The 11430-nt window shown below is 46.9% G+C and overlaps 2 protein-coding genes and 1 long non-coding RNA gene across 11 annotated transcripts in view; 1 reads left to right on the top strand and 2 right to left on the bottom strand.

The window, feature by feature from the left end:
- Positions 1 to 385: 385 nt before the first annotated feature.
- SLC39A2 (solute carrier family 39 member 2) lies at positions 386 to 4121 on the bottom strand. Of its 5 annotated transcripts, XM_057543674.1 has the most exons (5): positions 2856 to 4121; positions 2537 to 2667; positions 2243 to 2290; positions 1668 to 1794; positions 386 to 1553 (listed from the first exon to the last, which is right to left on the bottom strand). In XM_057543674.1, the coding sequence occupies exons 1-5, from the start codon at positions 2968 to 2970 to the stop codon at positions 1162 to 1164; spliced, it is 813 nt and encodes a 270-aa protein (XP_057399657.1). In that variant the 5' UTR covers positions 2971 to 4121; the 3' UTR covers positions 386 to 1161. The 5 variants fall into 5 exon arrangements, with proteins under 5 accessions (XP_057399657.1, XP_007180558.1, XP_057399656.1 ...); XM_007180496.2 differs by having other exon boundaries at positions 386 to 1794; XM_057543675.1 differs by lacking the exon at positions 386 to 1553 and having other exon boundaries at positions 1689 to 1794; positions 2243 to 2285.
- An 83-nt stretch (positions 4122 to 4204) lies between these two features.
- On the bottom strand, positions 4205 to 10518 carry METTL17 (methyltransferase like 17). Its single transcript, XM_007180495.2, has 14 exons — positions 10393 to 10518; positions 10088 to 10241; positions 9865 to 9999; positions 8901 to 8979; positions 8583 to 8664; positions 8207 to 8280; positions 7650 to 7744; positions 7211 to 7281; positions 6913 to 7020; positions 6573 to 6641; positions 5822 to 5872; positions 5473 to 5565; positions 5064 to 5248; positions 4205 to 4988 (listed from the first exon to the last, which is right to left on the bottom strand). Exons 1-14 carry the CDS (start codon positions 10471 to 10473, stop codon positions 4883 to 4885), a joined length of 1383 nt encoding a protein of 460 aa, XP_007180557.2. The 5' UTR covers positions 10474 to 10518; the 3' UTR covers positions 4205 to 4882.
- LOC103015769 (uncharacterized) overlaps positions 10258 to 11430 on the top strand; it is a 36406-nt gene continuing 35233 nt past the window's right edge. For all 5 annotated transcript variants that reach the window (XR_009007632.1, XR_009007634.1, XR_009007631.1 and 2 more), the window contains exons 1-2: positions 10258 to 10742; positions 10844 to 10955. This is a non-coding gene — a long non-coding RNA (uncharacterized LOC103015769). The remainder of the gene's footprint in view (positions 10743 to 10843; positions 10956 to 11430) is intronic.

Below are 11430 nucleotides of genomic sequence, written 5' to 3'. Positions count from 1 at the left end.
CCGAAAGTACGAGAAGGGGCAAAGTGGGAAAGCTGTTGCGCTCAAAGGGCACACCTTCTCTTTCCCAGTTTCTCCACTAAGTCTGATATATTCCTCCATCTCGCGGGTCAGGGGCTGGGCAACAGCCATCCTGCTCCTCCTCAGTTGCACATAACGTACATGTCCTTAGCAGCTTCTAAGAGAAGCAACACATTGTGGGAGTCACTCAAACTGAAAGGCAAATTGTCCAGCAGGGAGGGGCTGGAGCCCTAGCGGCAGGTCAGGCATGCAGAAGGAAAACCGCTAAGTCGTGGCGGAGCCAAGTAATCACCCCAGGCATTTCTCTGGTGCCTTTCTCCCTCTCCAAACACACTGCTTCTTAATCCCTCAGCACAAGGCAGCTGGAGGGAGACAGAGACTCAAAGAAGAGCAAGAGTGGCCCTGAAGCCACACAGGGCTCAGCGTGAAACATAGCAACCAGATGGAAATAGGCTCCATTTAGCCTTATCTCAAGAGTCTGTTGGACACTTTGTGGGAGACTGATAATAGGCACTGGGAGTGGGGTGGGTGTGGTTAGCATAGGAAAAAAATCTAGATCCCTGTGGTTTCTGTTTTTAAACCTCTTCTCTCTAAATTCTGGGAACTCTGGCTCAGTTTCTCAACACCTGTGCATAAGGTGGTAGTAGGTCGTTGGAATTTCAGCAATGCTCCCATGTCTCGAGAGGCATGGCCTGCAACTGACAGAATGGCTGGGGGCCCAATTCCAGAAAATAAGACTGCATCCCACACTCACCCTTCCCGCTCTCCACTCCACCACACCTCCTGTACCAGGTGCCTCCTAGGCAACCCGGAGAAATGAAGTATAGCATGGCTGAAGGGGAAGGATAAAATGGACATTTTATTATACAACAGTAGGATAAACGGGACAAGAGTCAAATCTGGTGTGATGGTCTTTATATCAATCCTCCAGTTTATAGGCACTCCACTGAAACATCCTTTTCTCAGTTCTGCATAAGAAATGGCATCTCGCGTAGCGAAAAGCTGGGGTCCAGGTTACGGAATGATGCCTAGTGAATGTCACTTTGTCTCAGTGAAGAAATGTCAGAGGGCTAAGGTCATTTGGGAGGCATCTCTTGGGGGTAGGGAGGTCATCTTAGATCCATCAGAAAAGTCAGGTATCTCTCAGGCCCACAAGGCAATAAAGGCCATGAAAGCAAAACCGGCGGCTACACAGCCCCACTTGGCCAGAGGGGCTTCAGGACCTGCGAGCTCCTGGGGCAGAATTTCCAGGAAGGTGACATACAGGAAGGTGCCAGCTGCCATGCCTTCTAACACAGCCTGGGCCAAGCCTTGTCCCCCTTCAGAGATTCCCTGAGGCACAGCCAGCCCTAGGGCTAGGCCCACGGGGGACATGAGAGCTAATGACAGTATGGAGAGCATGGCCCAACGTGATCCAGTGCCTACCTGCACCAGCCGCAGTCCTACACCAAACACTACGAGCCCCTTGTGAGCCAGGATGGCAAGACAGAGCTGCACGGTAGCTGCGACTGTTGGCTGCAGTCCCACAGCTAGACCTTCAAACACGGAGTGAAAGGAGAGAGAGAGCAAGAGGACGAGGGCTCGCAGGGGACCTCGTGATGGTGAGGGTAGAGGTCCATGGCTATGGGGTTCAAGGACATTAGCCATACCCCATTCTTGCTCCTGCACTTTTGATCTTCCAGCAGCCCCAGGACAGCACTGCAATGCCAGCGACTCCAAAAGGAAGACAAAGAAGAAGCCCAGGGAGATGATGAGCTCTCCATAGGGATACTCCATCTAGGAACAGAAAGAAGGGTTGTGAGATGGGAAAGGAAGGCAAGAAATTGCATTGGATGGACATGGGATTGGGAGACTGAAGAGAATGGGAAGTGTGGTAATAGAACGAAAAAAAGGGAAATGAAGCCAAGAGTAGACACGGACGTTCGACAACAAGAATACCAGAGGAACTAAGGGAAACAGTATCAATAGGTTTAAAAAATGGGAAAATGATATGAAGCATGTCAAAGGGTCCAGAGAAAGAATGGAAGGCTAAACAAGAGTTCTTTCTGGGGTTTCATAAGCCCAAAAGGATTGGGGGGCTCCTCTTTTCCTCCACAATGCCAGAGCTGAGGAGCAGAAGGAATTCCTGGAATTCCACACGTAAATCCTCTCCAAAAGGTCTGGGCATGAAAGGTATCTCTGGTTCTCCTTACTCTCCAGGTAGGGGCTGGTGGGAGATACTTACATAAGCTGAATCAGCATCATCAGAATTCCCCTCACTGTTTGTGCTGTTCTAGGGAGAAAAAAAGCACAAATTAGACGAGGGAAAGAGCAGCTCAGCTTCCCGTCCTGTGCCTTCGGCTCCATCACTTTCCTTAAAGGCCAGTCTGACCTGCTTCCATCATTCCGCGCAAGAGCTGTCATCTTCCCTGCTGTTCCTCCTGTGTCCTTGGCTTCATTACTTTCCCCCCTTTCTCCTCCTGGTTCTGTTCATCATTCTGACCTCACAGCCCTGCAGCTCAGCAACTCTGCTGCTCACCTGTATCACCAACTTCTGGATCTCTGATTCAATTCCCTCCAAGGCTTCAGCAGTCATGTGCATGAAACCCGCTCCCAGGAAAATGCCAGCAGAAGTGCAACTCAGGAGGCTGAGGACTCGGCGATGACGACCTAATAAAAAGCAGGAGTTACAATCCAGCTGGCAAAGAGGAGATAGACAACGATGACTAAAGAGCCACAGGCAGCGCCCCATGTCCCAAGCTTGGGGATGATGAGAGAATCAGAGCAAGATATCAGGATAGGGTGACAAGGCTGAGTCAGACTTAGGTTATGGGGACAAAGACGTGGTCGGGCTGTACCTGTGGCTGTAGCAGTCTGGAACCATTTGAAGCAGACGGGGAAAAGGCCACAGACCAGAGTGAGAACCAGCAGGGAAAACAGGCAGCCAATTTTTACTCCTAGTAGTGGCTCCATCCTTGTGGTGCAGGGTAAGTAGAGGCCTCAGAATAACAAACGGAGTTACAATCTCGGCAGCAGGAGTGGTGTCTCAGGTGGTCAAAGCTGGAGCGTCCACTCTTCTGAGTTTCAGAAGGCTATTGGGTCTTCTTTCTGGTCTGTGTGGCCTCTTCTTGCGCAGCCTTGCATAGAAAACTTGCCCAGCCCCAGCTTCCCACCCTTCCCCTACATGGAGGCCCCTCCCCTGGCTGACGCCTTCCTGAATTTAGAAATCAGAAACTCCAGACTCCCTGCCAGGCACAGCCTGGTGCTGTGTCTTCGCCTCCTCTTCAATGCTCCAACTAACCCAAGGGCTGTGCAGTCTTAGTTCTAGCCTAGGGCTGTTCTAATCCAAAACGGGAGTCTATGGTAGCTCTCCCCAGCTGTTTTGTGTTGGGGACAATCTGGTCCTGCCTCACTCAGGACATTTGATCTAAGCCTTCTATACCCTCTCTACCCCACCTCGTCTTATAGGTTGCTATGCTGATACCTGAACTGCACCCTTTCAGAGGGGATTTGGGGCCACTTGGGGTAAGGAGGAGGGCCTGGGAAGTGGAGCTGCCACCATTCCGTGGGAACTAGCAGAGGAGGGGGACTCCCCTATCTTGTAACCCCAGAAAAACAGCTCCAGGCATGGAAATGTCTAGAAGGAAGATTTCTAGTACTACAACATCAATACTGCTATAACTTTTGACTATGCCTGTTTCCTGATATAAATTATAGGAGAGGGACTGAGAGTTTTAAGACAAAGAAAGTTGCTCTAGCTCTGAAACAGCAAGGCCTAAGGGAAAACTGAAGGCTCCTGCCTGGATATATGAGGGTGGAGATAGATTCAGGCCTGAGGGGAATCAACTCTTGAGAGAAATGTATGAAGTGAACTCTGAGGGGGCTGAGAAAGTTGAAAGGGAAGGAGGAAGAAAAAAATAGAAGCCAAGCAGCTGCTGATTCCCCTATTCAGGTGGCCTGCCTAACAACCCTGAGACCTGTTGAGCCAGTTCTCAGGGAGTTGCGGGTGGCTTTCCCCACTACTCCAGATTATCTCAGGACTCCCTGGGAAGTCCTGGAATCTGGTGGAAGCAGCAGGGTTCTTCCAGGACAGGGTGAGCTGGAGATTTGTGTGGGAAGCATTGAAAATCTGAGGATTCTCTTCATTATAGGGCAGGCCATGACAACAGACTTCTACACCTTTTAAGAATCACAAGATCCATTTCCATTCTTTGAAAACTTTTAATTATTATTAAAACCTAAGCGAACACAGCTATATAGGGGTACTGTTGCTGAAACTCAGCCTCTGTTCACCGGTGCTGAACAGACGCAGAGGTAGAGTTTTCGGTGAAGTATAAAAGAGTAGCTTTTATTGCTTTGCCAGGCAAAGGAGGCCACAGCAGGCTAATGCCCTAAAGACTGTGCCCTCCCTTAAGAGAGAACAGCAAGGGGTCTTATAGTTTGGAAGTGGAAAATAGGGCCATAGATAAGGATCAGGGTAGATGCAAGCTTGCATTCTTCACTTCTGGAAAATTTCAAAGCTCGTGTTAGCTGCTCTCCAGACTGGTTCTGGTGGTCCTTGAGATTACTGCACGGTGACCTTCTTTCTGGAATGAACAATGCTCACAAGGGAAGGGAGTGTTAGGGAGTGTTTCCTTGGAGGAGTAAACACCAGGTGCATAGTACAATTCTAGCTAGAAGGCAATCATCTGCAAAGTGCAATTAAACAAGAAAGAAAAGCATCTGTGAAAGGATGGCCGAGTGAGCTAAAAGAATAAGGCCTACTATAATGGAGGCTATTTTAACTAGTTTTTTGCTGTAAAAGTACCAGCACTCGCATCCTGGATACCAGGTAGCTTCAGCCTTGGCAGTCATGATAGAAGAAAACACTCGTTACACATCCTTGTCAACTCTCAGGGGGATCTTGAGCAGGTGATGGAGGAAGCTCAGATGGCGTGATCACAGGTAAACGATCTCCCCAGGAGCTGACACGGGCACAGCGATACAAATCCCTATATAAAACAGAGGGTCAATGTGGGCTGCAGGTTCTTGCTACCTTCCACTAATTTTGGTCACACCCTCTATACCTGCCATGTCTGCGGGCTGTGATCACAGCATGCTGCATACGCCCATCTGGACAGCACAGGTGACAATGCACATGGCGTGGCCGTTTAAGAACAGGCTGAGTGATTCGGGGCCAGCGATTAGCCTCCTCCAGAGACCCTCGGGCAAGGATTACCATCGAGAACTTTTCCTCCTTTGGCTTCTTGTTCTAAGTTAAGGATATAGAGATGGCTTAGAGGTAAAAGACAAGGGAAAAAAAAATTTTGAACTCCATTCCTGCAGCCCTTTTCATATTCTATAAGTCATGCACATTCAGGGCCTAAAATCTCCAAGCTATTCTCTGAATTTTCCAAATCCTCCTGCCTCTGAGTCTTTTTCACTGTGCTCTCCCAGGCTATTTTCTCCCTACCACAGCATTCCCAGAGTACATACCCAGCTGAAGGGGATGGCATGGTAGGCCTGGGAAAAGCTACAGGCCAGGGGCTTAGAGGCTGTCAACTGGGGACACGGAAGTTCATGGGGACACTGTGAACACAAACAAAAGACATGAAGTAAGACAAAAGAACAGATCATAAAACTGAAAACCTAAGAGTGAGAGTCAAGAAGGGCTAGGGATAAGGGAGCACAGGAGCAGAGGGTAGGAAAGCCAGAGGAATCACTAAGAAAGAAACTGGATAGGGACACAAAGTAGTGGAGGTGGCTTAGCTTTACTCTCTTACTTTTCCTGGCCACAGCTGAGTTCAGATCTTTGCGTGCTGGGAAAGGGAGAAGTAATACTCACCGGGGCAAAGACAAAACCAGGTCGAGGGTCCAAAGGTGACTTCTCTTTTCTCTGAAACCAAAGGAAATCAAAAAAATTAGGTTGGGCCTGAAGGGTCTATTCTCATAACTCAATCTCTGCACTCAGTAAATTGAGGACTCCTCTAACATTCAATTCTGGTAATTATTAACTATGTTCTTTGAATTAAGCTGGCTGCTTCTTTAATCCTCCAAACAAAGAACTTTCTCTTTGCAGCAGGAGAAAGGCAGAAACTTGGCACATAGTATGGTGCTCTCCCTTGTCAGCAACCTCCACTCTCAAAAAGATCCCACTCTAAGACAATTAAATTTATGATTATACACTGGCTCATACTGTCCCAAAGAGATAAGGTTCTTGGCTCAGAAATGCCTTGGATCAGGGGTCGGCAAACATGTTTTTTATAAAAGGCCCAGAGAGTAGGCAAAATCTGTTTCTTTCCTAACTGTTAAACTGCTGTTTGTACTGTGAAAACAGCCACAGACAACAGACATACAGCCACAGACACACAAACAAGCACGGCTCTTATAAAAACAGGTGGCAGGCCGGATCTGACCCACAGGCCCAAGTTTGCCAACCACTACCCCATATCATAATGACTTCATATGCCTACTATCTTGAGAGTCATCCTCACCATTGTATGACAGAGTCCCTTCAGTTTTCACAGGCGTGCCAGTAACTGGTGAGAATAGGTGGGGTATGGAGGGTAAGGTGAAAAAAGGAGAAAGAACCTTACGTTAAGGACCAGGTCCCTGGCGTCCATGAGAAGGGAGTGTCCAGCTTTTGTTCCATTCTCCACCAATACCTGATTACAAAAGGGGAAAATAAGAAGCCCCAAATTACACGAAAACATAAATGTCAGTAGCTCTGTAAGAACATTCCCAGATGGAATAGGGATCCTAAAAGAAATGGGCATTATATATAAGATGTGGATGGAGACCCTAAAAGAAGGACAAAGGGATCTATGTAAGAGAAAAATGGTCAAGAATGAAGACAAGCTCCAACGGGGAGAAGGAAAGGCATGAAACCCATGAAGCTGCTTTAAAACTTGAAGGGAAAAAGGGGTTTCTACTCACCAGAAAATGACCTGTCTTGCGCCACAAGGTTTGGACTACGTCCGTCCGGTTGGCCTTGCTGGGCAGTTCACTGAGAGAAAAGGCTGATACCACCACATCGAATTGTACCTGGTGCACAGGACAAGGAACATGACAGACCTGACATCTCCCTCTTCTAAGAGTACAACAAAGGTCTATCCCACTAAATTTCTTCTGCTTTCTTTTATTTTCTAACACTTAATGCTAGGTTGCAAAGCCAAGGCCACAGTTTTCCATGTGCACACTCCACATTTAGCATACTTTAAACATCGCCACTTGCCTTGGGTGATACAGGTAGAAACTGTCTGAAAAAGACACCTGGCACATAAGGCATCCCAGATCCTGAACCACCTGTAGAGGAAAAGAGAGATGTGGCAACTATGAGTGTACAGGTGTAAACTGAAGTGACATTCCGATAAGAAACATGGCCCCGAGAACAAAGAAAAACGCTAGCTGAGGGTGAGATGCAATAGAGTAAGCAACTATAAAAAAGGGCAGAGAGAATACTGGGTCACCTGTCCTGTTATTCTTACCCTACCCATTCACAGTCCAACAAAGGTCTCCAGCATCTTCTGCTGGACTATTGTATTGGAAGATCAGACTCATTTTTAACTTTTAGCCCTCTCCTCTACTCCCCAATAAAAGACCCTCTCTTGTACTCCTTTGCTTTTTTAACTCCTTCAACTTTGGAAAAGCCCTTCCTTATACTTTGTCCTCACCTTTCAGTAGCTTTTCTGCCAATTCCAACATGGCTGCTGAGCTGTCCACGCACATATATTCACGTAGGCTCTGGCCCCAAGTACTATGAGCAGCCCTAAAATGGCAAAAAGTAAATCGCCAGTTCTCATGACAGAGTCATCCCTACAAGAGACCCCTCTGTTCCCAACCCACCCTTGGAGAAACAGAGTGCTATGTTAAAATAGTTGGAAAAACTAATAGTGTTATTTTCTTATTTCATTTACAACTCCTTAAAAAAAGGCAGACTCAAAAACTATTTGTGCACAAAACAATCTTGATAATATGTAAAACCTCTACCCTAGACTAAATTCCTTTCCTTTTTTATCCTTCTAATCATGGATCTTTTTTTCACTTGACATTTCTTTATGTTCTGGCCCTAATCCATATACCTTCTCATGCCTTGTCTAATCTGAGGGAAGAAACATTCCAGTCCCCAACTTTCCTATTCTCCCTCTGGTTCTGCAGGTTCTTGATATTGGCATGGTGTAAGCAAGGCTCTCTAGAGCTAGAATTGACAGAGAAAGAGAAAGATACTCACCAGATGACAGAGCCAGTACCTGTGCCAAAGTCCATCAAGGTTTGTGGCTGGAACTCTGGAAGTCGAGCTTGGATCTAAAGAAATATACAACACCCCACAGTGGGGAAAGTAGATGCTTGGTCAACATGAATTAGGGGACCACAACAGAGAAAATGAGATATGAATGCCTTTTAAGATTCAATGTAAATGCTTTATAGAATAGAAAGCTCTTAAAACAGTGCTTCTAAACCTTTCTTGGGTCAAAAATTCCTTTCAGAGAATAGAGAACCTCCTAAAAAAAAAAAAAAATATGCACATGCAACGTCCCAAGTATCCTACCCCAGAAGACTACTTTATGAATAAGGGAACTGACGGTAGGAAACTGAGCGAATTTCACCTCATGGAATGCCCTGGAGACTGCTGCAAAGCCACCATCCAGTCTTGCTGCCATATACACCAGGCTCAGTCCCTCATTGTAGCTGCCAGAAAAACCAGAGAGTCATACCACTGGGAAATAACCTCTATCCCGTAGCTACCCTCTAGACTTTTAGGAAATGAAATCTTTGGAAAGGGCTCTTCCAGCTCAACACTTTCACTTCTCAACACAGAAGAGTCCTAGGGAGGCTTACAAGCCAGGTCGCTTTTTCAAACACAAAATTGTGTAACTGTACTTCCCCAAGTCTCCTTCTTCTGCAGCCCTTCTAGTCTCCCTTACCTCAACTCTTGCCAATGATAGGTAGTTCTACGCAGAGCATGCAGCACTTCTCCACAAAGTTTTTCCATCTGACATGAGTCTGGGGTGAGAACAAGGACTGGAAGTGAGGACCTAGGAAGAACAGGGCTCAGATCCAATATCTGAATAGACTGCCTGCCCATTCATCGCCAATTCCCACCTGGGAAAAGCCTCAAAGCTTAAGAGAGAAGTCAAACCTAGAGAAAAGTTTCAGGTAAGAATAACAATGACCACCACCACCACCAAAGTGTAACAGATAGTATATTTCCTCTAACAGCAGTTTATTCAACTCAACCAACTCTATCCCACAGGTGTGTTCTATATTAAAAGGAGGTGTAACAAAAATTTAAAGGCTAGGATAAACACAGTATTTTGTGGATTTCTTCACTTCCCCAAAACTTAATATTGTGACGTCTCCAATGCTCCTATAGGGAGGAAAGGGGCTTGAAAAACTAAAGTCTCATGATTGTGTTTTGTTCAATACTATCTTATCTACCGAGCACCTACTATGAACCAGATGCTATGAGAAGTTCGGGGAATACAAGATGAATAAAAGGCAGGTTCCTTAATAAGAGACAACTCATAACCATAAAAATAACCCGATAAATTATTCTCCTTTCCCTGTAGTGGGTTTTAGTACTGGAGACGAACTTTATTTTACTTGAACAAAAACTTAGATGGTCTTAATCCAGTGGACTTGGAGGACAAAACCAAAGATCTAAGTTTTGACAGGATACTGAAGCACTCACTGACCTTTACTCAAGCCCCAAGCGCAATCTCTGAAATAATCTGTCTTCTCTTAGTAAGGCATCATTGTAATAACTGCTCTCGTGAGAAAGTCAAATAAGAAATTGCAGTATCTACTTAAGAGACTGCGAAATTATTTCTTGCTCTTCATTTCCCTCTGTTTTTTCAATTTGGCCTACTCTTTATTCTTAAGCCCTACCTGCGTTTTCCAGGAATTTTTTCTCAAGATGGACAGCCCGTCTTTGCAACTCCTCTGGCTCTACAGGTAAATGCCGGCTCCAGAGATAATTGGTCAGTGCTTGCACCTTCTCCTCCATATTGGGCATCGAGCTCTCTAAGGACCAAAAATGAAAAGTGGCATCACTTGCACGCAGGCCCAGTTTCCGCTTCTTCTCGAGCCTCCATTTCTCACCGTTACTCACCCAGCAGCAGTAACTGCGCGGCGTCAACCAATACTTGCGGCAGCCGCACGCGCGACAGCTGCAGGATGCCGGGGTGCCGGCGATGGGGCCTCTTCCCCAGGAAATCAGACTTGTTATCCACCTGGGATACGCCGGGCACGAGGGCAGCGAGAGCCTGCAGGCCGGGAAAGAAAAGCTGATTTGGGGGCAGAAAGCATGGCTGCGGACGGTGGCTAAGGAAGGGGCAGCAGAGAGCGCTCCTCCTCGGAGCGGAGCTGTTTCTGAGATCCACAGCCTCTTCGACAGCAGGGAAAGTAAGCACTCACTCGGGACTGGGGAGCTATTCCAAGGCCGCGGCGCCATCTGCCTAATGTCAGCAGATACCCTGGTCCTCTAGCGGTCGCCATGGAGCCAGAGGTGAACCGGAACCGGAAATTTAGGTGCAGTGACCCTCTCACTCGCCGCGGCGAACATCCTCCGCGGAACGTCGGCGCGGGGCAGAATCAGCCAATGAGGAGAAGGAGTGCTTGCTAGTAGCCAATAAGCAATCGATATGTAAGTCTCCTTGAAGACCGTACGTGCGCCTCAGTTCCGACGGAGCGAGCCGGAAGCGAGGTGGCCTCGACTGTGTGTTGGGATTTGTCTCCGCCTCCAGAAATCGAGAGGGCGGGAGGAGGTAGGAGCAGGCCCTTTGCTGCGGTCTGTAGAAACGCGTCAGAGACAGGCAGCGTTTCTGTTTGTATTAACTACCTGTGTTCTTTTTTTTCTCTTCTGGAGAACGCTGAAGTCTTGGGATTTTTACCTCCTGTGTGAAACGGAGAGAATGCAGTATCGGAAAGGTGAAATAAGGAAAGCCAGATTTAGGCGTCCGAATTTAACAGAATAATAGGTAATACTAGATTTAATGGGTTTTTTTTTTTAAACATCTTTATTGAAGAACAATTGCTTTACAATGGTTTGCTAGCTTCTGCCCCATAACAAAGTGAATCAGTTATACATATGTTCCCATATCTCTTCCCTCTTGCATCTCCCTCCCTCCCACCCCTCTAGGTGGTTACAAAGCACCGAGCTGATCTCCCTGTGCCATGCGGCTGCTTCCCACTAGCTATCCATTTTACATTTGGTAGTGTATATGTGTCCATGACACTCTCTCACCCTGTCACATCTCACCCCTCCCCCTTCCCATATCCTCAAGTCCATTCTCCAGTAGGTCTGTGTCTTTATTCCCGTCTTGCCACTAGGTTCTTCATGGCCTTTTTTTTTCCCCCTTAGATTCCATATATATGTGTTAGCATACAGTATTTGTTTTTCTCTTTCTGACTTACTTCACTCTGTATGACAGACTCTAACTCCATCCACCTCAT

This window comes from Balaenoptera acutorostrata, chromosome 3 (genome assembly GCF_949987535.1).
Source record: "Balaenoptera acutorostrata chromosome 3, mBalAcu1.1, whole genome shotgun sequence".
Classification (NCBI taxonomy): domain Eukaryota; kingdom Metazoa; phylum Chordata; class Mammalia; order Artiodactyla; family Balaenopteridae; genus Balaenoptera; species Balaenoptera acutorostrata.
This window is presented reverse-complemented; position numbering and strand designations above follow the sequence as displayed.